This window comes from Lagopus muta, chromosome Z (genome assembly GCF_023343835.1).
Source record: "Lagopus muta isolate bLagMut1 chromosome Z, bLagMut1 primary, whole genome shotgun sequence".
Taxonomy (NCBI): Eukaryota; Metazoa; Chordata; class Aves; order Galliformes; family Phasianidae; genus Lagopus; species Lagopus muta.
This window is the reverse complement of record NC_064472.1, coordinates 14,128,599-14,152,934: the sequence shown is the minus strand read 5'-3', so window position 1 is coordinate 14,152,934 and position 24,336 is coordinate 14,128,599. Positions and strand designations below refer to the sequence as shown.

At 42.5% G+C, this 24,336-nt stretch overlaps 2 protein-coding genes across 3 annotated transcripts in view; one reads left to right on the top strand and one right to left on the bottom strand.

The window, feature by feature from the left end:
* OXCT1 (3-oxoacid CoA-transferase 1) overlaps positions 1 to 10,005 on the top strand; it is an 87,855-nt gene extending 77,850 nt beyond the window's left edge. Inside the window, exon 17 of the mRNA XM_048930909.1 lies at positions 5,810 to 10,005. Coding sequence (XP_048786866.1) covers positions 5,810 to 5,845 — 36 coding nt within the window. The 3' untranslated portion in view covers positions 5,846 to 10,005. The remainder of the gene's footprint in view (positions 1 to 5,809) is intronic.
* GHR (growth hormone receptor) overlaps positions 1 to 24,336 on the bottom strand; it is a 996,322-nt gene that overhangs the window by 378,367 nt on the left and 593,619 nt on the right. The gene's annotated exons all lie outside the window — the stretch shown is intronic.

Below are 24,336 nucleotides of genomic sequence, written 5' to 3'. Positions count from 1 at the left end.
GTCATGATGAAATCATGAGCTGCACTAAAGGACAGTTATGGGCATGAAAAATGTAGATGCTCCTTGGTTTGTACGCTTTTCTTGTTTATCTGAAAGCAAGCAGCTTCCATAAATGCTTGCAAAGCATGTACTGTGCTGACCTCTGCCAGAATATGTGCGTGGGTCAGCATTACCTATTGGGCGATAGTTCCTTAAAAATGCCTGAAATTTCTATAGCTCTGCAAACACACAGAGTGAACCAGAATGATTTGTTAACTAATGCAGTGGTTTGGAAAAGCACTAGCTCTTCCTTTGTCCCACATTTTTTTTTTGTTCCTTTCCCTCCTAAAGGATGTTTCCAGGTCACAATGATCCTGTACTTCTGTCATTGAAATCTTCACCAAAACTGCTATTGTATTGGCATTGGTGGCTGCAAGACCAGGTCACCCTTGCATGATGCTAGATTGAGGACTTGATTTTAATACAGTGAACAGGTGCAGATCCCTAGCTTAATTTTGAAGTTGAGAGAACAGCGATTTGAGCACTGTGGTAGACAGTTGTTTAGAAAATAGTATCCTTAGTCTTTTTTCCACATTTCAAGACTCTGCCTCAGGCTCCCTTGCAAGAGTAACAGTTTTGCTTTGATTATTTATGTTCCCTGAATGAGACATCTTGTTCTCATTTGTACTGGCGACAGAAACTTCATTGATACTATATTACAGCAGTAAATGCAGAGATTTTTTGCTTGGTTCGTTTTGCTAGTTTGAAACAGAACTAATGGGTAAAAAATAAGGAGCTGACCCTTTCCTGACAGCTTTTCTCTGTGGATGCAGAGTTATCTAAACTAAAATAAGCATAGATTTAACTATGGGACTGACTAAGGAATGACTATACCTTCATATGTAACTACATCTCCCTATGCAACTACTTCTTTTTGGAGAGCTTTGTAGTCCTTATGGCTTTTTGAGACACATTTTGCTGTATGTTTCCATTTTAAAAAAAGGAAAGAATTTAGAATCAAGAGTCTTGACTGTAGACTGTTGTAAAATAAAAAATTCACCCTGAATTCTACTGTGCTATGAAGGCAACACATTGGCTTATCTTGTATATTTAAATGAGAGTTGTTGCTCCTTAGGAAATAGGCTGCCTTAACAGATAAATATATTTGGCTTGTACTTGTTTATACCTTTGGTGAGACCATGAAAGCAGAGACTGAGAAAGCATAATTTGTAGATTTTATTTTTATTTAGTTTTTTGTAATAATGAGTGCTCAGCTTTACAGAAAGTTCTTAAAAGGTAATAACTTGCTTTTTTACTCCTGATAATAACACTGGAAGTTATTAGGACTCAGCACCATTCAGGATCAGGCCTTGAAAGACTTGCTTGGTGTAGATAAACATAATGGACATGTTGTGTGTTGGAATTCTGGAAGTCAACCAGCTTGAGTTGTTGGGAGCATTGGGAGTACCTGAGGCCATGAGTCCTCAGCTACAGTCATCCTCTTACAAGTCTGAGGCAAACCAGACCACAAAGTATACTGTTGCCCATTCACCTGCCTGTTAAACATCAGCAAAGCATGTTGAAACATCCAAGATGAGCTGTAATTCCAGCAAGTGAAATAATACTAAGAGTGTGCTGCTTAAGATGTACTATAAGAAAGTAATAAACATGCATCTTTGCGCTGTGAAATAGCCATTGTTGAGCATGTTCAACCTTTATCAAAATCTGTGCTGATTGGATGATTCTGCTGCGATTTAAAGCAGCATGCTCAGAGGGCTTTCTGCATTTGAGACTTGTTTTCCTTTCTTGTGTTACTGTTTTGGTTTTTTTTGGTTTGTTGGTTGGTTGGGGTTTTTTTTTTGGCTTTTTTTTTTGTTTTTTTTTTTGCTTATTTAACCGGATTTATTTAAAGCAAACAATTCTATTTGCATCCAGTTCGCAGTGGTGTATGGTCTTTCATTACCTCTGTTATGTTCAGCAGACACTGTGGCACTTCACTCTCCTGGGGATCAGACCTTTTCAGAGGTGAATAGTGGTGCGCAAAAATGACAGCTGTTAGCATCAAATGTGCAGACAGTGCTATTAATGTAGTATGCTCATTGAAATGTAAAACACTAGAGGTTTTGATGGTACCAACCCTATGACGGGAGAAAAGCAATAACCTACTCCAATAATTGTCTTTTGCCATTGCAGTATTCAAGTTTTAATGGTGCTGTCTTCATCCTCTAGCAAGGGTGTTTTCCTCAATGCCACTATTCGTAGGTGAGGCCCAAATTAAGTGAGGCACATACCTGCTTTGAGTTGGAAATGTTGAAACATTTCTGGAACTGTCTGGGAATGTTTATGCGCTCAGGGAATTTTTCCAGCTCCTCTACACTTGTAACTTCTACATCTGTTTATTATCCTAGTTCACAGAGAACTTTGTAAAATCAATAAACGGTTTCCATCCACTGAAAATATTTCATTAGCATTTGATATAGTAAACACATTCATGAACTAAGCTTTTCTTGATGACTATTCTCATAAGAATGTAAGTGATGACATTTTGTGGCTGGAGGAAGGATAACTTAGAAATTGAATTCGTACTGGAAATACAGCCTTCCTATGCGTGAAAAAGGCCTCTGTATATCATTCTTTAGTAAGTTGAATTGTTCAGTACCATTAAGTGAAAAAGATGGGATAAGGAGGCAGGAGCACAGTATATTGTGTTTCAGTGGGACAAACTAACCAACTGGAAGCCCACTACCTGTGGAACTGTCTGTCATCCTGAACAAGAAAGATCACATGAACTGATTCAGATCTCATCCTGGGGAACCTATATAAATAAGGCTGGAAACAGGATGTATTTAATGAGGCCTGGATTGTCTGTGGAGAGGTTTTCCTCAAGATATAGTGCAGGCCTGCAGTCATGTCTAACAATGAAGTCCAAAGTCTGCTCTGTATTGCTTCCATTTACACTTTCTTTCTTCATCCTCTCTATTTAAGCTTACTGTGTTTTATTTATTTTTCATTGGCTGGAGACCTTACAATACAACAAATGGATTTTGCAGATGCATAGAATTACAACATTAGAATTGTACAGTCAGAATTGTTTGAGTTGGAAGGGACCCTTAAAAGACATCTAGTCCAACTCCCCAGCAATGAATAGGGAGATCTACTGCAAGGTAGGATTGCTTGGAGCCTGGGCCAGCCTGGCCTTTGGATATCTCTAGGGACAGGGCATCAACCACATTACTGGGCAACTTGTTCCAATGCCTCGCCACCCTCCCTGTAGAAGACTTTTTCATGGAACCAATCTAAATCTCCCCTCTTTCAGTTTGAAACCATTTCCCCTTGTTCTGTCATCACAGACCCTGTGAAAGAGTCTGTCTCCTTCTTACATTATCCCTTTAGATACTGAAAGGCCGCTATCAGGTTTCCCTGGAGCCTTTCCTTCTACAGGCTGAACAGCCCTAGCTCTTTCAGCCTGTTCTCATAGCGAAAGTGTTACTTTCCTTGGACCTTCCTATTTTCTGTGGCCTTCCTATGGATGCACTCCAACCGCTTCACGTTCCTCCTGTGCTGAGGACTCCACATCAGGATGCAGTACTCCAGGTGAGGTCTCACCAGGGCAGAGTAGAGGGATAGAATCACCTCCCTCAACCTGCTGACCACAAGTATTTGATGCAGCCCAGGATATGGTTGGCTTTCTGGGCTGCGAGGCCACAGAGCTGGCTCATGTCCAGCCTGCCATCTACCACCACCATCTACCAAGTCTTTTCATCAGAGCTGTGCTCCATGCTGGCGTCCCCCAGCTTGTACCGATAGCAGGGGTTGCCATGACCCTGGTGCAAAACGTTGTGCTTGGAAAAATGGCACCCCCTGACATTCATCAACACTTGTTGAACATTTCTTGGAGACCAAAGAGTGGATGTGAGCACAGTGAAATTGTGGGAGTATGTTTAAGCAGTGGTTACAGCAAATCCCCACTGAGTTTTCTCTTCAACAGCCAGAACATACCCAAGTTACTCAGCCTTTTCTCGCACAGGAGATGCTTCAGGCCCTTAATCATCCTTGTAACCTTGTGGCCTTGTGACTGGATTCCTAGAAAATCCCTGTCCTTCTTTTAACTGGAGAGCCCATAACTGGACACAAGACCCTGCACTTGGATTTGTGCAGGTTCACTAGGGCCCACTGCTCAGCATATCTAGATCTCTCTGTATGGCATCCCATCCCTTGGGTGCATCTGCTGCACTGTACAGCTTGGTGTCATCTGCAAGCTTGGCGGGGATGCGCTTCACCCCACTGTCAGTGTCACTGATGAAGATCTTAAAGAGCACTGGTGCCAGTAGTGACTGCTGAGGGGCACCACCTTGTCACTGATCTCACTGCGATATTGAGACATCACCCACCACTCTCTGGGAATGATCTCATAACCAGTTCCTTGTCCGTCATACAGTCCACCCGTCAAATCCATATCTTTGCAGTTTGGAGGGAAGTGAGAAGTTTGGAGTGTCAGAGGCCTTACTAAAGTCCAGATAGATAACATCAGTGTGTCTTCCCTTGTCCACTGATGCAGTTGTGCCCATATTAAAAGTGGCAAGGTTAATCAGTTAGGACCTGCCCTTGGTGAAGACATGGTGGTTATCCCGTATCACCGTCCTCTTTTTCAAGTACCGTAGCATAGCTTTCATGAAGATCTGCTCCATGATCCTCCATGCACTGAGTTGAGGCTGAAAGGTCTGTAGTTCTGAGTCATCCTTTCTACTCTTTTAAAAATGCATATCGAGTGGCCTTTTTTCCGTTCACCAGGGACTTGACCACTGTGACTTTTCAGGTGTCATTGAGAGTGGCTTGGCGACCACAGCAGCCAATTCTTTCAGGACTTTCAGGTGTATCTCATCAGGACCCATAGACTTATGCACATTCAGGTTCCTCAGGTGGTCATGAACCTGATTACAGTAGGAGTAGGAACATTTGCTTACAGTAGGAGGGAGATCACTCTCCTAGTTCCCACTTTCTGAACCAATGAATGGAAGAAGGCAACTTTAAAGCAAAAAAAATTAAAATTAGTAAACATATACATTTGATTGTATATTGTCTGATAATATGCACATTCCACAACTTGTTTAACTCCTTCTGAGCAGACCTATCATTGATAGACAGCATCTTCTCTCTAGGTGTGTCAGGATGAAAACCACAATGAACTTGGCTACTGAGTAAAAAGGTGTAATTATTATTATAGGATTCCTTGGTGTGCTTTACACTTCTCTGATAATTCAGTCATATACTGGGTATCACCTATTTGCCCCTGCATTGTTCAGTGTATTGGTACGTTATCACAAGTGGATTAGGAGATGAAAGTTGAAGCAATTGTGCCTCAAGCTATCTGTCAGATTGCTGTTCATGGCAAGCACTGTACACAGACTATAACCACTTATTGGCCAATATATTAGCTATTTTTTTTATATGTTCATACCATCTTGTACACTGTAATTGAGTAACTGCTTCACCTGACCTGAGCTATACCTTCTTGGAAGCCCTACAAGAAGGCCACACAGTTAGCAGGGTCAAGCAGGTTCATCTGTCCAGATTTAATTTACTTGCATTCTTAAATCAGAAGCCAACTCAAAATAAATAAAGTTTAAAGACTAGATACTAGCACCACGAATGTCCCATACTTATACATCAGAAGGTTTAGTGGTGCAAGTGTTGATCCCTGAAATACCTCAAGTATATGGGTTTAAGTCTTCATTCTTCAGTAGCCTGTAACTAGAGGTGAAAGTGAACTGTGAGTTGTACTGCTGTATCTGTATGCCAACTGTTCTGTTTTTTTTTCTCTCCTTGCTAGGTTTCACCAAAACTGATACCAATGAGGCAGATTTAAACCTGCAGCAGAATCTGGGCATGACTTGCTAGAAGGCTTGTTTCGAAATGGAAGCTCAGTGAAGAGGAATCGATGACTGTTTTGCAGTTTTAATTTTTTCTTTCTTTCTTTCTTTCTTTCTTTCTTTCTTTTCTTTTTTTTTTAATTTAAGGGCTTTGTAGGTAGTTTCCAGATAGTTAAGATCAGGCTGTGATTATCAGCCTAAGTGGAATTTTTCTTCCATAGCATTACCAATTTTAATGGAATTGTGCGTATATTCCCAAGATTTCAAATAATGTTATACTAAGAAGTTAGTGAACGTTGTCAGAAAAAAATGCCTTGTAGTCTCACTGCCAAATAGTACATTTTTTACAGAGATTCACAAAATGACCATGCAATCTTAAAATTGCCTCTGCTTTTGCTGATGTCACTGAACTTACAGATCACCCTATCATTCTGTAACTACAGCACTATGTTCTTTCTCTTCTAAAGGTGTGGGTTTTCTTGTGGAGCGGCGTATAGCAAATGCATGCAGCTAAAGAAAGACATCAGTAATGTGGACTTCTCTTTTCCTGAACTTTTGAATAAGTCTTTGACAAAACTTTTTGTATCAATGGAAACATTTGGGTCCTTAGCCCTGAATGTATCTGCTGTTTCCTCTATGTCTGTTGTCATTAAGACACCTCCCAGAGTCCACCTCTAACCCTTCTGTTTAAACTGTACAAGCTAGAATGGGGATAGTTTGCAGGAGGAAGATAAAATGTCTCTGTCCCCCTGCAGACAATTGATTAGCTGTACAGCTGTTCCATCTGAACCCACTCTTAATGCAGTTAGAATCCTTCTTCCAACCTCCATTCAAAGGCAAATGAAGACTGTTTCTGGAGTGAGGTTTGTTCTTCCAGTGTTACACAGAGATGCAGGGGACAAAAATGTTGTGGGCATCTGGGAGATTTCTTCAGAATGGAATACAGTTGATTAAAAGCAAAAATAATAACTTTGCACCACTTGCTGATCAGAGAATCAGCTACAGAGTTTGGAACCCAAACTCATGATAACTAGAAGGCATACCATGGGACAATCAAAGTATAAGTCAGGTTCTGCTATTTGATTCAGATCTTATTTTCTCTGTTCTTAATTATGGACAACCATTTCTGCAAATCAGTAACGTAGTTATGACTGCACTAGATCTCACCCCTTATTAGCACAATAGGTCTTCCTTATACAGAGCATGAATTGATGGGAAATATATACTTACTAAGATAGTGTCATTTCCAGATAGGATGATTTCTGTCATTCATCTAAATAGGAACACCTAAAGCCCTTCAGTGAAAATAATTCCTGATGTATGTTTTATGTCAGAACAGGAACAGATTAAGTGACTAAAAATGTGTAAACAGTATATGCATGAAGAAATATGCCTTTCATATATGCAATAGGCAGTGTTGGGATATGGTCATAGAATCATGGAAAGGTTTGGGTTGGAAGGGACCTTTTAGATCATCTAGTTCCAACCCCTGCTATAGGCAGGGACACCTCCCTCTAGACCAGGTTGCTCAGAGCCCCATCCAGCCTTGAATGCTTCCAGGGAGGGGGCATCCACAGCCTCACTGGGCAACCTGTTCCAGTGTCTCACCACCCTCACAATAAAGAATTTCTTTATAATATCTAGTCTAAATCTACTCTCTTCCTGTTTAAAACCATTTCCCCATATCCTGTCTCTTATAAAAAGTCCCTCCCTGGCTTTCCGGTGGGCCCTGTTCAGGTAGTGCAAGGCTGCTATAAGGTCCCCCTGAAGCCTTCTCTTCTCCAGGCTGAAAAGCCCCAGCTCTCTTATCCTGTACTTGTAGGGGAGGTATTCCAGACCCCTAATCATCTGATCATGGTGTAGAAGGGCATTCTAATACTGTGTGGACAAGGCTTTCAGTGCATGTGTAGAAGGCATATAATAATTTTCAGGGAACCAGATATGAAATTCCTGCAATGTCTAGCTCTATTACTAGCCTTTGGACTGTACTGGTAACCTTGCACTGGAAAAATGTGCTGCACTTCTCCATTCTAAAATGAGAAATACTACTTTTCCATGGGATAGTTATAAAATTAGACATGACCCATACATGGATTTTATAGCAGTTCAACTGTTTTGATTTGAGAGATTACTTTTGTTTAGTTGTATATAACTGCTAAGCAGTTCTTTGATAATCTCGTGTTAATAACAGAATATGTTCTTGTTCTTCACACAAAGGAATAAACAAAATACCTGTTTTAGCGCCTTCATGCTAATACAAAAATAATCCCATAACAACTAAGTTATATGACTTGATCTAATATGTAGTAGTGGGTGGTAGGCCATTGAATAGGTTGAATGTGTAGGCAAGGCTATAATGCTGAGCCCATGAAAAGAAATGTCTTGTACATACACTAGATATGTTCTAATGTTCCACAATTTGCAGGTGATTTCTTTAATAGCTGATTTGTATGCAAGACATGAGACTGCATTGATCAAAGTTTTCCACAATACCTTAATCCAGGATTAGCATGCATTTTTACCTAGCTTTGGTTTTCATATTTCCTCTATTTACTCTCTGTGATATTCCCTCAGTCTAGTAATTTTCTTAAAGTTTGGCTACTTCTACTTCTGTGGAACAATCTAAGATGCAGACTGAATTTCTGTTCACAGAGGTTTTGCAGATTAAGTCTCTGTGTAACAAAGGGTGATTTTCAGCTCTATGAAACAGTGTTGGTTTCAGATAGAGCAGCATAGAGACCTCTGCCACACTCCAGAAAAACAGGTCAGTGACAATTCTGACCCTTGTGGTGCTTTACACAGTAAAAGATGCCTAACATTGCCTTCAGGCCAAAGAGTTGGGTGGATGTGATCTCTGAAGATTTCTTTTTCATTGTCATTTAAAGCTTTTGTGGGGAGCACCCTGAATGGATGCTGTTTTTAAGGGTATATAAAAACTGTGTACAGGAGAGGGGAGTCAATAGTAGTTTACCCAGAAAAAAATGTATTTACATAGTGGGAGGAGTCTCAGAGAAATCCAGAAAATAAATGTTGTTCTGTTGCAATTATCTCTGTTATGCTAGTCATAGAACTGATTAGGTAATTACAGCATGTAATTATTGGGATATATAGTGTATGGGAGAAATTTCCGAGGGTGGCATCAAGTTTATGCTGCTTCTTCTGTAGAACTATGCTTTGCTGGCATACGCACAGAAGCCATTATTGTCTGTAATATATGGCTTATAAAAAGACTAATGATTGATAATGTTTGGGACTTCAGGACGTTGGTTTCTGGCTCAAAGAATTAGGAGCCAACAACTGCACTTCAGCTTTTCCAGTTCTCCACGTATTGCCTTGAGAATTGTCATCTGTGCTCTTGTTTCCTGGAAAAGGGCATGTTTTGCTTCTTCCCTAACAGGAAGAATAATTAGCAAAGATCTGTGAAACACATTATGTTTTCAGCTCGGAGGTCACCCTTGATGAGCAGCTTTTTTACTTGATAAATGTTTGATTTCTGTTTCTTATTTGTATCGGTGTAATGCAAAAGAGCAAAGATGGATGTGGTGCTGAGGGCTGGGGAAGCGAGGAGAACAGGCGCTCTCCATATACACCAGTGGTGCACACATCTGCATGTCACACTTGAACTTTTTATCTTGAGGACATTGTTTTGTGTAGAATACTGGTATTATGAAAATGCTTGCATGTGCACCAGCTAATTACAACAAGCTGTGACTCCAGTTTTTTTAGCTGAGATCTGTAAAGCAGGATTAGAAATTAAAACACTTTAAGTGATTTAATTCTCTGTGGACCCAAGTGTGGCTCATAGCTATACTCTTAAGCAGTAGTTGTGATGATCGGTATTAGACAGATGGCAGATCCTCATTTCTCTTCCATGGCTGTAAGAGAGCTGATATGCAAGAACGTTTATTGAGGCATCACTGAGGTTATCGGTGCTTCACAGCATTCTTGAGACAAGGACAGATGATGCTTTTTGTTGGGAAGAAGATGGGGTTCTATTGTTACCTATGTTAGACTTACTTTGTTTTTCTTGACTTCATCCCTGAAAAAGCAAGAAACGAATGATGTAAAATGTTTTACTGTAAGCTCTGTAAGCTATACATCAAAGTCCTTCTATGTATTTGCAAAACAATCAATAAAATGAAGACTAAAAATCCCAGGTTACATCTGTCATTACTGTTTTTCATGGTGTTCTGTTCTGCCATTATGAGCATTAAAAGATTAGCTTGTGTTCATACCAGCACGTCATACCTGAGCACACATAAAAAACCCTCAGCTGCTTGGCTGGAGGTGGAAGGATCTGTTAAATAGAAATAATAAAGTTTGAAACTCAGCCAATGGCTGCGTGCTTCACATGCACTCTTCTCGTCAGTTTCTGTGTTGGGTCAGTCTCAAACATAATTATCACATTCATTTGTGTAATGACTTGTTTTTCAATCAAGTCAAGTAATGGACTGCATATATATAGTCCTTAGAGAAGTGCTTTTTACCTTTTGATTGAAACTACCACAGAAATGATGGCATTTGAGATGTTTATTATCGACGTTAGTGTGTGGCTGCACTCTGAAAATAGTACTGGGTGACAAATGAAAGCCAATTCCATTATCCACCTAGTGAATGATAAATTGGATGATTGCAAAGTGATGAAAATGCTTGTCTGTGGCGAATGAGGTCACTGTTTCAAACAGAATATATGTGTATGTGTGTCACAGTATTTTATCTCCCATATCATAGGAAAGCAAGCTGATAAGTGAAGAAAAATGTTTGGTCTCAGGAAAAAAACCTTGATGACTTGCTCTGGAATGAGATTCTTCAGTAATTTATGTGTGTGGTCAAAACTCAGCATTCTCTCATCCCCAGGAACGCAGTCTAAGGTAAATGATAGCACCACCAAGAGAGTACTTGTGGTTCTGAAATACACTCATGTGAATGCAGAAGGTGAAGTTTCCTTCTGTGCCCTTCAGAGTATAGGTATAAAAGGAGGAAAATGCAACCACTGAATTACAGATATATCTGAGCAGTTTTGTGGCATCTTGCATATCTTCTCTTGTTGCCTGTTCTGCAGTATCCCTTTGTTTCTGATGCAGTGCAGTCCTATGCCAATCTACTGCTGTAGAGTAGGGGTCTTAGCTTTGAAGATTCCTGCACCATATGGTCACATGGTGCAACTTCAGGCGACAGCTGTGGGTGGAAGGAAGTTTCACCTAAACATGCTTACGTAACATCGGATTTTGAGAGTAAAATCAAAAAACAGCACCGGTAAAGAGTAGCTATTCTGTTTGCATTCCAGAACGTGTTTAGATATACACTGTCCTAGATACAGGCCTCAGAAGAAGCATTTGCCTTCAGTGGCAATGGAATCCCAGTGTGACTCCCACGATACTCACATTTTTATTTTATTTCAAACCAACTGAGGGAGACTGACTTTTTATGCAACCTGATTTTACTGGGACAATGGGGAATGTTTTTAAACTGATGGGAAATTCAGGTTACATGTTAGGAAGAAATTCTTTACTCAATGCTGTGGTGCTGGCAAAGCTGCCCAGAGAGCTGTGGGTGCACCATTCCTGGAGGTGCTCAAGGCTGGGGTGCATGGAGCCCTGGGCAGCCTGAGCTGGTTGGGGGCAGCCCTGCTCACAGCAGGGGTTGGAAATGGGTGGGTATTGAAGTATTTTCCAAGCCAAGCCAGTCTATAATTCTGTGATTTTATTTTTGTAATGTCTGGCAGAAACGAGTAGAACCATCACCAGTAGAAATCTAGGACTAGAATTTCTGTGCTCTGAAAGGTGTCCCCTGAGCAAGCACTCCACAGAGAAACTGTTAAATTCCTGTACAGCTGTGGTGGGCACTTAGACTGCAACTGCTGCAAAGCAAAGCATCATATTTGTCCCAACCGTATGGCTGTACGAGGTTCTCAAACTGGATGTCCATCAGCCTGGCTGCAGGAGGTTCTCACCAGGTAGGCACGTTTGTGTGAATTTCAACATTAAGTGGCACAACCACAACTTCATTAAAAATGGATATCGTGCTTCTTTCTCCGTGTGAAACCAGTGAGGAGAGTGTCACGGTTTGGTTCCTAACTCTTCTCAGGAAGATTCAAAGCACACAAAGCTTGTCCCAGAATAGCAAGCACAGAAGAGATCCTGAAGATACTAACAGACCTAGCGGTCCAAGTGGTGCAGTGCAGTGGCATCTCAACACAGTTCACCGTGAGGCTTTCCCTTTTCCAATGAAGTTGCTTATGTTAAGCAAATCCTACCGAGTGTCTTCATAGAGAACTTTGTTTTCTTCACCTTTTCTCCTTCCCCTCCCCCCCTTTTTCTTCTTTTTCTTCTTTGCCTTTCTCTTCTTTTTCTCTTTTTTCTTTTTTTTCTTTTGTAAAGTCCTAAATGTTCCCTTTGGATCTATCAGCCAGAAAGTACACACTATGTGGGTAGAAAATGGAAGTGAAAACTTTTATAAATGCAGGGAAACATGTTACAAAAAGCAGTGCAGATCTGCAGCCAGAAGAATTAGAATATTTGCATAAATATAGCAAAAGCAATGTGAAAAGCAGAATTAAAGGTTACCTGAAAAAAATAAAGGCAAGCTGCAGAAGGAGTACTTTGGTACCACCTACATGAAGTATACATTATTTCTAGGACAAATTCTATCTCATTTGTTTAGGTGGTGAGTGAGTGAAGACTAGAAATTATTTCTGATGCCTATATCTGGCAAAGCAGTCCTTCCCCCTCCCCTGTGGTGACGGGGAAATCTGCTGGTATGAGCAATTAACACTTTCTCGTATCTGCCTGTGAATAAAGCAAGCTATGTGGGGCCAGAGCAGAAAAAGTTGTCCAATGCGTTTCCCTAAAAATACAAAATTTAAAGCTATAATCAGAAACACTGTCTTGCCAGTCATTTCTGTCTATCCATCTCACGTTTGTTGCAGTAAATCGTAACTCTCTTCCCACCATCAGCTCCTTATGGTGTCCTCCTGGAGGGGCAGCTCCTCTTGCCGGGATGCTGCTGGGGCTGCTCCATTCCAGCAGCCTGCCTGATGGCTTGGCCTCCTCCTGCATAGCAGGCAGAAAGGTGCAATTGTGTGTCTGTATGTCCACAACCAGAAGAGCAGAGCTGGTCTGCTGTCTAGTTGCAGAACCCCAGAATTTCTGAGGCTGGCACAAACTCTGTTCCATCTGCTCCAGCCCTGCTCCGGTAGGGACACCCAGAGCAGGGTGCTCAGGGCTTTGTCCAGGCTGCTTTTGGAGATCTCCAAGGAGAGTGCACAGCCTTTACCAACATGTACCAGTTCTCCATTAACTGCAAATGTGCCACACACTTCTAGTGTGTTGCACAGTGACAGGACAGGCCTGTATCACATCTATCTACCTTGGCTGTGTGCAGCCCAGAACTTCTTCAGAGAAAAGGCTGAGGCCCAGGGGAACTACTTCTCCATCCTGCTGTTGATTCTATGAGGAGGTTATGCTGTTATCTCCTTACTCTTCCAGCTTACAGGCTGCTGCCTGCTGACTCTGCTGCTGTATCGATTCATATGGACATTTTCAGTTCTTTTCTCCCTAAGGCAACCAACAGCTTGGAAAAAGAAATAATATAAAAAAACCCTGCATAAATCTGCTAGCTGTAAAACTGAAATATGGTGAAATTAGTCTGCAAAGCATATCCATGTTCTCATTAAGAGCAAGCCAACATTTTTAGGATATGTTAACTGCCGCAGTGAGGAAAAGAGACTGCAGATCAATAGAAAATAAACCACTGCCTCGCAAAGCCCCATTTATAATTTGCACAGACTGCTTTGGGCGTAGAGCTGCAAAAGTGCTGCAATCTGGAAATAATCTCTGTCAAAGAGGACAAAAATCTAGCAGCAATCTCTACTGTCACAGGGGAACCAGAGAACGGTGAGAATCATTGATAGCCTCACTGCGGAGGGCAGAGAGGTGGCAATGGGTAATTGCCTGTATCACTGCCTCTGTCAGCCTCTGCCTGCCCAGCTGTTTGACCCTTGAAGAACAAACCCTTTGAGAATGTACCCTCCCGAAAGCTTGTTCCTACAAGGGTTTTACCTGTGATGCAGATAAGGCAGCTGAGCTCTCCCCGACCAGCAGCATTGGTGTGTTGGTGGTGGGAAGGAGACCCCTGTCCGGTTCTAGGGACAGCAGGTTGAATTGACAGCCAGAACCCCCAGATCTCTCTCCCTAATCCTGACCCTAACAACTAATTTGAGGTGTTCCGTAAAAAGGTAGTGAAGAATGAGGGCAGGAGAGGGACTTGTGTGGGAATTCCTTGCTGCCCAGCACTCCAAGCCTCATCTGTTCTCACAGTGTTTCACAACTCAGTAGGACTTGGGAAAATCATACCTGGCAGCAGTCGTTCACCTGTGTAATTACACAGGGGTAACACATACCAGGAAAGAAGGTCCAGTTCCACCATGCTCCTTTGCAGGTGAAACAACCTATGGTAAAAATGAATGCAGCTCCTGGTTAGTGTTATTGAACCTTCAAGTTGGAAAATGAAAAAAAAGATAACTTAGTTTGCTGAACACATTGTCAGCATCAGCTTTGCTGTTCATCTTCTCTGCTGAGGGGTCTACTTTTTATTGCTGTTATCCTGGTGAGATCCATTCCGTATGCAACCTTGCATATGAGTGATGGGCACAGCCAAAGCTGGAGACAAAGCTGACAGCACCTGGGTCTGCACCCGTGGATATGCAGTGTCTAAACAGGCTGAAAAAGACAGAAGGAAAGGTAAATTCTCAACTGGCTCCTGCTGCAAAGGCCCAGGACAACAGAGAAAGCAAGCTGCTGTGTCCAAGAGGTGAATGAAATTGGAGGGCTCTGAAGCACAGTCCTCTGTTGTGGCATAGTACAAAATAAGATTTCAGGGATATTTGCTAATCCCAATAAATGAAAAATCCCTTCAGCCAACAGCCATCTTTAAGAGGGTGCAGACAGAGAAATGTCTCTTTGCACCTTACCCCTTGACTTCCCTTCCCTCCCTGCCATGTGCAGACACACCAACTTCTTTCACATTTCACACCACATGCAAACTTATATATACACTGATATCAGATTCTCACTTGGAACAAGAAAGAGTTTGTATTTGTATGTTTTCTTCCATAAATTCTACCAGCACAGTCTCAGGCTAATGCGCAAGTACAAATTAATGGCAGAGAAGCAGAAGACAGACACCTTACAATGAATGTTTCCAGGGATGGGTGTCAATGGTTTACTGGCTGGTTTGTCCCAGTTCCATGACTAATGGGGCAGGGAAACACACGGACCCACACCCTGGGAAAGGAAAAGGGAAAAGTGGAAAAGGACAGGGAGATGGGCCTAAAAACAAAACAGTGACAGTGATCTGAGGAGAAACAAAACTAACTTACTAAATAGGATACTGTAATGCAAGATAACACACTATAATACAATATAATACAATATGATTAGGATTGAAGGTAGTAAAACAAATAAAATGAGAGAAAGCATCCGAAAGCTAAAGGCCTTACTCAAATGCTGAGGCAAGACAATCTAGGAAGCTCACATGCTGCTGAGATCAGCAGAAGGGGAAGGAGGAAATGTCTCATGATATTAGAACAGGTTTATCTTTCCTTCTGAATGGAAAATGGAATCAGAACACTAGCATGTAGTTCTCTTCTGAGAACCAGGTACACAGAACCTAAGGGGTCCTGGTATACAGTACAAAACTGGGACTTTTTATAAGGGCATGTAGCGACAAGATGATGGGAAATGGTTTTAAACAGGAAGAGGGAAGGTTTGGACTAGATATTAGGAAGAAATTCTTTATTGTTAAGGTGGCGAGACACTGGAACAGGTTGCCCAGCAAAGCTGTGAATGCTCCTTCCTGGAAACACTCAAGGCCAGGCTGGACGGGGCTGTGAGCAACCTTTTGTAGTGGAGGTGTCCCTGCCTATAGCAGGGGACTGGAACGAGATGGTCTTAAAGGTCCCATAGCATTCCTTGATTCTATAAAAATGTGAGAATATTCGGGTGAACCACTTCATTTTACAATTCAAATAGAGTTTCAGAGAGGAAGTGGTTTCCAAGGCCAAGAGAATGCTTTCGTGTTTGCCCATGTCTGGAAGAAGCCACATGGAACTTGTTTTAAAGGAAGCTGTTGGCAAACTGTTGCTGGTTTTCCTGGTGCCAGAAGATTTATTATGCTTCCTCCCATCTGACAGCATCATTAAAACTTCCTCCTTCCATTTAACCTTTGCTTCAGCTCTTACTGAGTGTGAGGTAGATTTGGCTATGTATATATTCCCTTGTGATATGTCCTTTACATAATAAATTGTCCCGTTGATCTCCAAGGGGTGGCAAGTTGGACTGATACCCTTTTTTCCACTGCAGGTCATTCTTTGGGGGAACGAACCTGCTCCAGGAGATAAGCAATGGGGCAGGATAAAAGGCTCATTTCTCTGACCTTGTTGCTGTTCATAGCATCATAGTATCACCAACATTGGAAAAGACCTTTAAGATCATCTAGTCCAAACGTTCACCTACCACCAATGTTTCCTCACTAAACCACGTCCCTCAGCACAACATCTAAACATTTCTAGAACACCTTCAGGGACGGTGACTCCACCACCTCTCGGCACAGCTCATTCCAGGCTCTGACCACTCTTTTCTTCATACTGAAGATCCAGACCATTTCCAAGACTGCTCAAAATGGAAGTTCTCAAGCCACCATTTCAAAGAGGGGAATATTACAGGACTATTTGTTGAAATTCCTCACACTGCAGCACTGATTTGGGTGAGATTTCAGGCTGTGAGTGCCTTTAGAGAGTATTACTGGCATGGCTGAGCATCCTCCCACTGGCTTTTGGAGCAGCTGGGGCAGGACTGCCTCTAGTGTCCTTCCCAGGGTTCACTTCTACCGTCATCCATGAAGGGGCCATATTCAATTTTCAGCAGCATTTCATGAAATTGTATTATTTGTAGTCCTGTGTCCATTCACATCATCTTTACTCTCTGAAAATAAACTTAACAACGCCTTTGCAAGCTTTTGTTATTTGCTGAGTGCTGTGGGATGTTGTGTTTCTGAGCTAACAAGCACTTAGAAGAGACTATGATTTGTCTCCTGGGTATGTTATCTTGCTATTAGCTGTAAATAGGGATGTAGATAATGTTTTAGATCTGTACCATTAAGAAACAACAAATTAGACTCTTCCCCAGGCTCTCACCCTTCTTCACAAATCTTTGTTAATTCCAGGAGAAATGGAATGAAAAATCACTGTTTGTAGATAGATATGGATGAAACTCCTCAATTCATATGCTTGTGAATGCAACAGCTGAAATTTTTTAACAAGAGCTTGCTGAAATTCAATATCCCTTTTCCTGGGAAAGCCCCACAATGTCTCTGTTTTCACAGCAAAGTTTCCTTTATAAAATGAGATAAAAAGCAATTAATTTCAAATTGATTTAAATTTAAACATTTTGTTTCAGTGAAATAGATTTTCTATTTTTAATAAAGTGTAATGCAAAATAAAACACTTCAGAAGTAAAAGCCACTTGAGAACATGAAATATCAAAATGCTCCTCCTCAGTGCAGCTAAAGCATTTGTTTTCAGTGTATTTGTAAACTAAAACAAGCAGCTTCCAGATATTCTCTGGAAAGTTCTGCTTCTACAGCTGCTTGAACTTTCTTTTCCCCAGAGAAACTCCTGGTGCTTTCCTGGGGGCTTTTTCCATGGGGAAATTGGTGGGCAAAGACAGGCAGCAAAAGCACTTGCAGATGATCAAGCAAAATGTGCAGAAGCTGTCCCTGCCTGTGCCCTGCTCCGCCAATAGAGCTGAGCTCATGAGCTGTCTGTCCTCCTTCAGATGCGCTGGAGAGATTGTGAACATTCCTCACCACCTGCCCTGAGATGCCAAAGCTTTGCTCAGCCTTTGCTGACGTGGAGTCTGTTCACTGCATCATTTTCATAACTGATGTGTGCAGAGGTGCAGGATCTGGACTCAGCACTCCAAAATGTGGTTTAAGCACCATGCATAGATTTTGGAAACACGAAGGGATCCCACATGCTCAGAGTTCCCAGGGCTAATAAGGCAACAACCTTCCCAGAAACTGCCTCAGCCCTGCTCAGTTTCTGCCCCAACACATCACAGCTCACACAGAAACCGTGCTTAACGAGCCTTTTTCTTATGTACTCACTATACTGCCAAGATTTCTTGTGAGACTACACTGAACATCAGTTCTCTACCACAAACCATTTGCACTGGTGGAAATGGCCAACAAGACTGTGTGTGGCCATGTGGATGCCAACACTGAGAGCCTCCTCAGTGTTCCATGGTCAGAGGACAGGGCAGAGAGAATGGGCAATCCTGAAATGAGGGGTTACAGCAAGCCTCAGAGCAGATTTTGTGTTTTATTTAATCAAATCTGATGTGCCACCAAATATGTAGGCTGCTCCAAAAATAATGCCTTCTATTTGTTTCCATGGAACTTCAACAGATACAAACAGCAGAAGAACACTGTTAGGGCAAATTCTCAGCTACAATATACTGTTTTTCAACAGTCAACACCATTATCTATACACTTTCACCAGTCATTAAAAAAGCCTGCAGGCCGTGCTTGTAAAAATCTGTACCACTGGAGGGAAACTGCTGCAACCACTGCTTAAACATACTCCCACAATTTCACTGTGCTCACATCCACTCTTTGGTCTCCAAGAAATGTTCAACAAGTGTTGATGAATGTCAGGGGGTGCCATTTTTCCAAGCACAGCGTTTTGCACCAGGGTCATGGCAACCCCTGCTATCGGTACAAGCTGGGGGACGCCAGCATGGAGCACAGCTCTGATGAAAAGACTTGGTAGATGGTGGTGGTAGATGGCAGGCTGGACATGAGCCAGCTCTGTGGCCTCGCAGCCCAGAAAGCCAACCATATCCTGGGCTGCATCAAATACTTGTGGTCAGCAGGTTGAGGGAGGTGATTCCACCCCTCTACTCTGCCCTGGTGAGACCTCACCTGGAGTACTGCATCCTGATGTGGAGTCCTCAGCACAGGAGGGATGTGAAACTGCTATAGTGCATCCTGAGGACAGCAAAAAATGGTGCAGTGGGTTGAACAGCTTCACAGCAAGGAGAAGCTGAGAGAGCTGGGGCTGTTTAGCTTGCCAAAGAAAAGGCTCCAGGCTGATCTGGGAATGGCCTTGCAGTATTTACGGGGGGGTATAAGAAGGAAGAAGACAGACTCTTTCACAGGGTCTGTGGTGACAGAAGGGAAAAACATATCAAACTAAAAGAGAAGAGAATTAGATTGGATACAAGGAAGAAGTGTTTTTCAGTGAGGGTGGTGAGGCACAGAAAGAGGATGCCCAGGGATGTAATGGATGCCCAGAACCCTGGAGGCATTCAGTGTCATGCTGGACCAGGCTCTGCACAGCCTGTTCTTGCTGGAGGTTTCCTTGTTCCTTGCTGAGGATTTGGACTAGATGACCTTTAAGAGTCCCTTTCAACTCAAATGCATCCAGGATTTTCTGTGCATAGAGGAAGTCATTGACACACCTTTGCTTCATCTGCACTTCCATTTCAGATGCTATTTTGTCAGACTGCTCCACTGCTGCCATCTGTCACATGGCAACAAAATGTAACAGGACACAGGTGGGAAGGTTCAGACTCTACTGCCGTACCACCAACATCCACCTCTAACATTCTGGGCCAATATAGTAAAATAGGAGGCATTATTTTCAGAGCAGCCCTCATAGTCTGAGAGGCTTGGCTTTTTTTCTCTTTTCCCATAAGAAAAAGCCGGATTCTCATGCCCTCCCTCATAGAGTGGTGGTCTGGCAGGAAGGATGTGGCTGTAGTTAGGCTCCACAGTGATGGGGAAGGAGACCTGGTGGCTAGAAGTCTGACAGATTCAGTCTGTGCCGGTGGCCAAGCATCCTGTGCAGAGGTAGAAGGTCAGCAGAGCTTGTCAGTGCCTGGTGGTGGTGGGAATCATCCTGCAGGGAGGTGCACCACAGCAAAATTGCACTCTGAACTAATAGCTCCCAGTAGGGTGTCATACGGTATCTGCTGCAGCAGTGACTGATGGAAGCAAATTAAATTGCTTTGTAATATTCATAGCTTTTTTAATTGCTGCCTTCCTACCACAACATGATTCACCTTTCCTCCCACAACTTACCACTCCTTGATACTGTGGGCTAATTTTCTCATGTTGGTTTCACTCTTCCAGTTTTCTACACTGAATTTATCCTGCTTCTTCTGCAGACTCTACATGGGCCCTTTCTTATTTTCTGAGGGTCATATGTTTAATTGAACATATCATTGTTCAGATCTTCTGAACAATGTTGTTCTGAACAACTAGCAGAGCAACTCATTGCTGGATTTTAAGGAGCATTTTCTCTGTACATAAAGCTGGTGAAATTAGCAATTACCATGAAATTTTTATGGCATAATGATCCGAAGTTAGATTTCTTAAGAGAAAATAGGAAATGCCAGGGAGAAGCAACACAAAAATTTTTTTGCTCACAGTTAGTAAAATGTGCCAACTCTTTTTGTTGGCTGGATGTTTTTTTTCTGTTCTTGTTTGTGGGTTTTCTTTTGTTTTGTTTTTAAATTCTGTGAAGAATCTTTCCAGAAACCATGCACATCTAGATAAACATACAACACGCTCTGTGGAACACGAATTTCCTCTAGTCAGTGCTACTGTGGCTGCAACAGAAAGAGAAAGGAGTGGTGTCATGGAAATGGGTTAAAAATTCAGTGAGATTCAGTTATCAGCGTGGTGTTGAGAGAACATATTTTATTGGCTGGGCTAAAAATGTGAAAGAAACAGTAAGGAATGCACAGAACAGTTTTAAGACAGAAGAGATATTTTTAGTGAATGTTAATTCAGGTTGAAAACAATGATCAATTTTAACAGGGGTGGATCTGCTCAATCTCTGGTTTATGCATCCTAAGTCCATATATTTTCGAACAGCTCTTGTATTTTGGATGGGCGAAGGAGGTGGCTGTGATGGGGCCTGCACAGCTGCACAAGGGAGCACCCGAGCTGGGAGCACAGCGTGACCTGCAGGGCAGTGGGAGCTGCTATGGCTCTGTGCCTCAGTTCAAAGAGTGTTTGGACAACGTTCTTAGACATAAGGTCTACATTTTAGGTGGACCCATGTGGGGCCAGGAGTTGTATTCAGTCAACGTTTCTTGAGACTGTCTTCCAATTCAAGGTATTCTATGGTGCTTTGATTCTAGGTGATGCAACTACAGCCCCTCATCATTAAATCTTGCCCTTGCCCTTCTCTATTGGGACAACTGGCTATTCCTGGTGTTGGGTTTTGACTCAAAAGACTGAGTGCTTCACATTCCTGGAGATGTTTAGGGAAGAAAGAAGTCAAGCCTTCAGCACATCTGCACACAGAAAGAAAAACCCCATTTTCTTCACAGAGCTACCTTATCCATAATGTGATGTACTGCACTGTACATGAACACTGTGCCATGGAGCTTGTAAGCATGGAAACTGAAATTTTACTTTTTGGATCCTGGGGGAGCTCAAACACAGCTGTTGATGTCAGCCAGCAGTGACTGCATATGTTAGAGCAGAGGAACCAGGCAGATGCTCATGGCTTTTTAATGGGTCCAAACAGACTTCTTCAAAGTGTTGCCACTGAGCACCTCAGGGAAGAAGGAGGAAGGAACATGAGTAACTCCAGGCTCGGGTAAGCCTTGTTCAAACCAGAAGGCACAGGCGTGATTCTTTTTTGCATTTTATTTGCTCTTCTGTCCTTGTAGAAATACTGAATGAAAAGGTCCCTGAAATAAATTCTAGTAACTTGAATTCAGCGACTCAGTAGTCACTTTCTCCTGCATATTCATCAAATGTGACAAGGGTGTGCTTGTGGGCACTGACACACTGAAGGTTGCACTCTGATTGTTGTGTAGAGATACATTTAGATAGGGTTTTTAGTAGGTTACGTGTGTGGAAAAAGGAATTGTTAGCAGCCCAGGGTATGACTGGCATTATGTTATAGAATCATAGAATTGCTCAGGTTGGAAAAGACCTTAAAGATCGATTCCAGCCATGACCTAACCATACTACCTTAACTAACAACCCTCTGCTAAATCATGTCCTGAGCACCACATCCAAATGGTTTTTAAACACATCCAGGGATGGTGACTCAACCACCTCCCTGGGGAGCCTATTTCAGTGCTTAACAACCCTTTCTGTAAAGAAGTGTTTCCTGATATCCAACCTAAACTTACCCTGGCACAATTTGAAGCCATTTCCCCTCATCCTGTCACCAGTGAGAAGAGACCAACCCCGTTCTCACTGTAATCTCTTTTCAGATATTGGAAGAGAGCAACAGGTCTCCCCTCAGCCTCCTTTTCCCCAGACTGAACAGCCCCAGTTCCTTCAGTCTCTCCTCATAGCACATATTCTCCAAGCCCTTCACAAGCCTTGTTGCCCTTCTTTGGACTTATGTACAGGTAATGACAACATTGCCTGGAGGTGTGGTAAGAGTTTGAGTCTTCTTGTAAGCTACCTCACTGAGAACAGAGGACTTAATCTCTGAAGGGCAAGTCTGAGCAAAAGGCAAGATTCTGTATGTGTTCATGGTGTTCTTGTGTTAAAAAGACAAGTGTAGGATCTCAACAGGTCATAGGACCATAGAATCATAGAATGGCCTGGGTTGAAAAGGACCACAAAGATCATCGAGTTTCAATCCCCTGTTATGTGCAGGGTCACCAACCACCAGACCAGGCTGCCCAGAGCCACATCCAGCCTTGAATGGCTCCAGGGATGGGGCATCCACAACCTCCTTGGGCAACCAGTATGTCGCCACCCTCTGTGTGAAAAACTTGCTCATAATATCTAACCTAAACCTCCCTTGTGTCAGTTTAAAACCATTCCCCCTTGTCCTGTCACTATCCACCCATGTGAACAGTCATCCTGCCAGCATGACTGGGCACTGCAGAAACTGTCATGCAAAGGACAGTGTGAGCAGAGCAGGCTGCTCGCCCAGCAACGGGCAGAAGGGAAATGGCTGTGGGACAAAAATATCCTCATGCAAGAGAAGCTGTGGTTTATATACAACCGCATGGCCTCTACTGGTCTGTGCATGTATTCCTCTATGTCTCCTGACTTCATTAGGGGAAAATGTATTTGATTGGATGCATTGAAATGTTGATGAAATCTGACTTCTGTGGTGAAATACGGGAAGTTCCCAAGCACGGTGTAGTGACTACGTTTACATGGTTACACAATAGAGAAAGCTGAAATGAAAACGTTTATGATGCATAAGCAGGAAGCTCAGAGGATATGCAGCCTCCATTCTAGGAAGGCCCAAAACCAGGCCGGACCTGACCTGCATGAGCAGAGTTTAGGCAGGATGATCTGTAGAGCTGCCTTCCCACCTAAATCGCTCCAGGATATCACAAATGACGAGTTTTAAAACGTCTGGTGTTTCTTTTTATTTCTATGTGCCTTTCATATTGCCTCTGGGGAAATGTTCGCAGATATCTCCATCCAGCCTCAGCTTCAAGGGCAGCCAAGGCACCTCTCCCTCCTCAAAGTCCAGAGCTGGAGCAACAAATTCTGAAATTGAAGAAAAATACAACACTCAGTCAGAGCAGAGAGTAGAATTAAAAAATACATATCCCTATTTCTCTCCTGCATCCTGCAAGCTGGTCCTTTCTTCCAGGAATTGCTCAGCCTTTAGTGGTTTCCCACAACTTCTTGCATTCCCGAGCAAGTAGTGACCAAGTGGCTGACATATGGCTCTCCTTTGTCTTGGATGAAACATGGTCAGCCCAACAAACATGATTTGGCTGGGGATGGGTCAGGTCTGCCTGCAGATAAGCTCAGGTTGTAGGAAGTGGGGAAAACTGGAGCTGTGTTCCTGCTTCCTTCTCCAGCCATGTGTGCATTTGCGCACAAACAGTACTGAAACTGTTCACCAAGCATCTTGTATTTTATTACACTTGCAGCTGATAGGCAAACTCACATGCGGGCAAAGCCAGATAGCGCTATATCCTCTGCACAAGACCTGCAGAAACTGAGGAAGGGGTATAGAAAGTAATTCTCTTTTGGAACAGTCATAGCAGCAAAAATAGGACTATACGATCTGAAGGATTATTTGATTAAAAAAAAAATCTTAAGGAAATAAATGCATTAGAGACTGCAATGATGACAGTAAGGAAGATTGACCTCTGGTCCTTTACAGGAAAGGAATTTAACTGTTTGGCTCTGTCTTGTTTTAATGTTTCTGTTAAATCACTTACCTTAAAAATAAGCACATTGTGTTGTGGATTACTCACAGCATGGAGCACTGCTGGAAAAATATGCTGTAACCCTGGTGGGCAGCTCAACAATACACAGCTGCTTGCTCACTGTCCAGGTGGGATGAAGGACAGAATCAGGAAGGTAAGCGTGCAAGGACCTCTGTGCTGAGATAAAGACAATTCACAGGGTAAAGCAGAAACCTGAGAGCAAACAAAACACTGCAAGGAATTTGTTGTCTGCTTCCCATCTA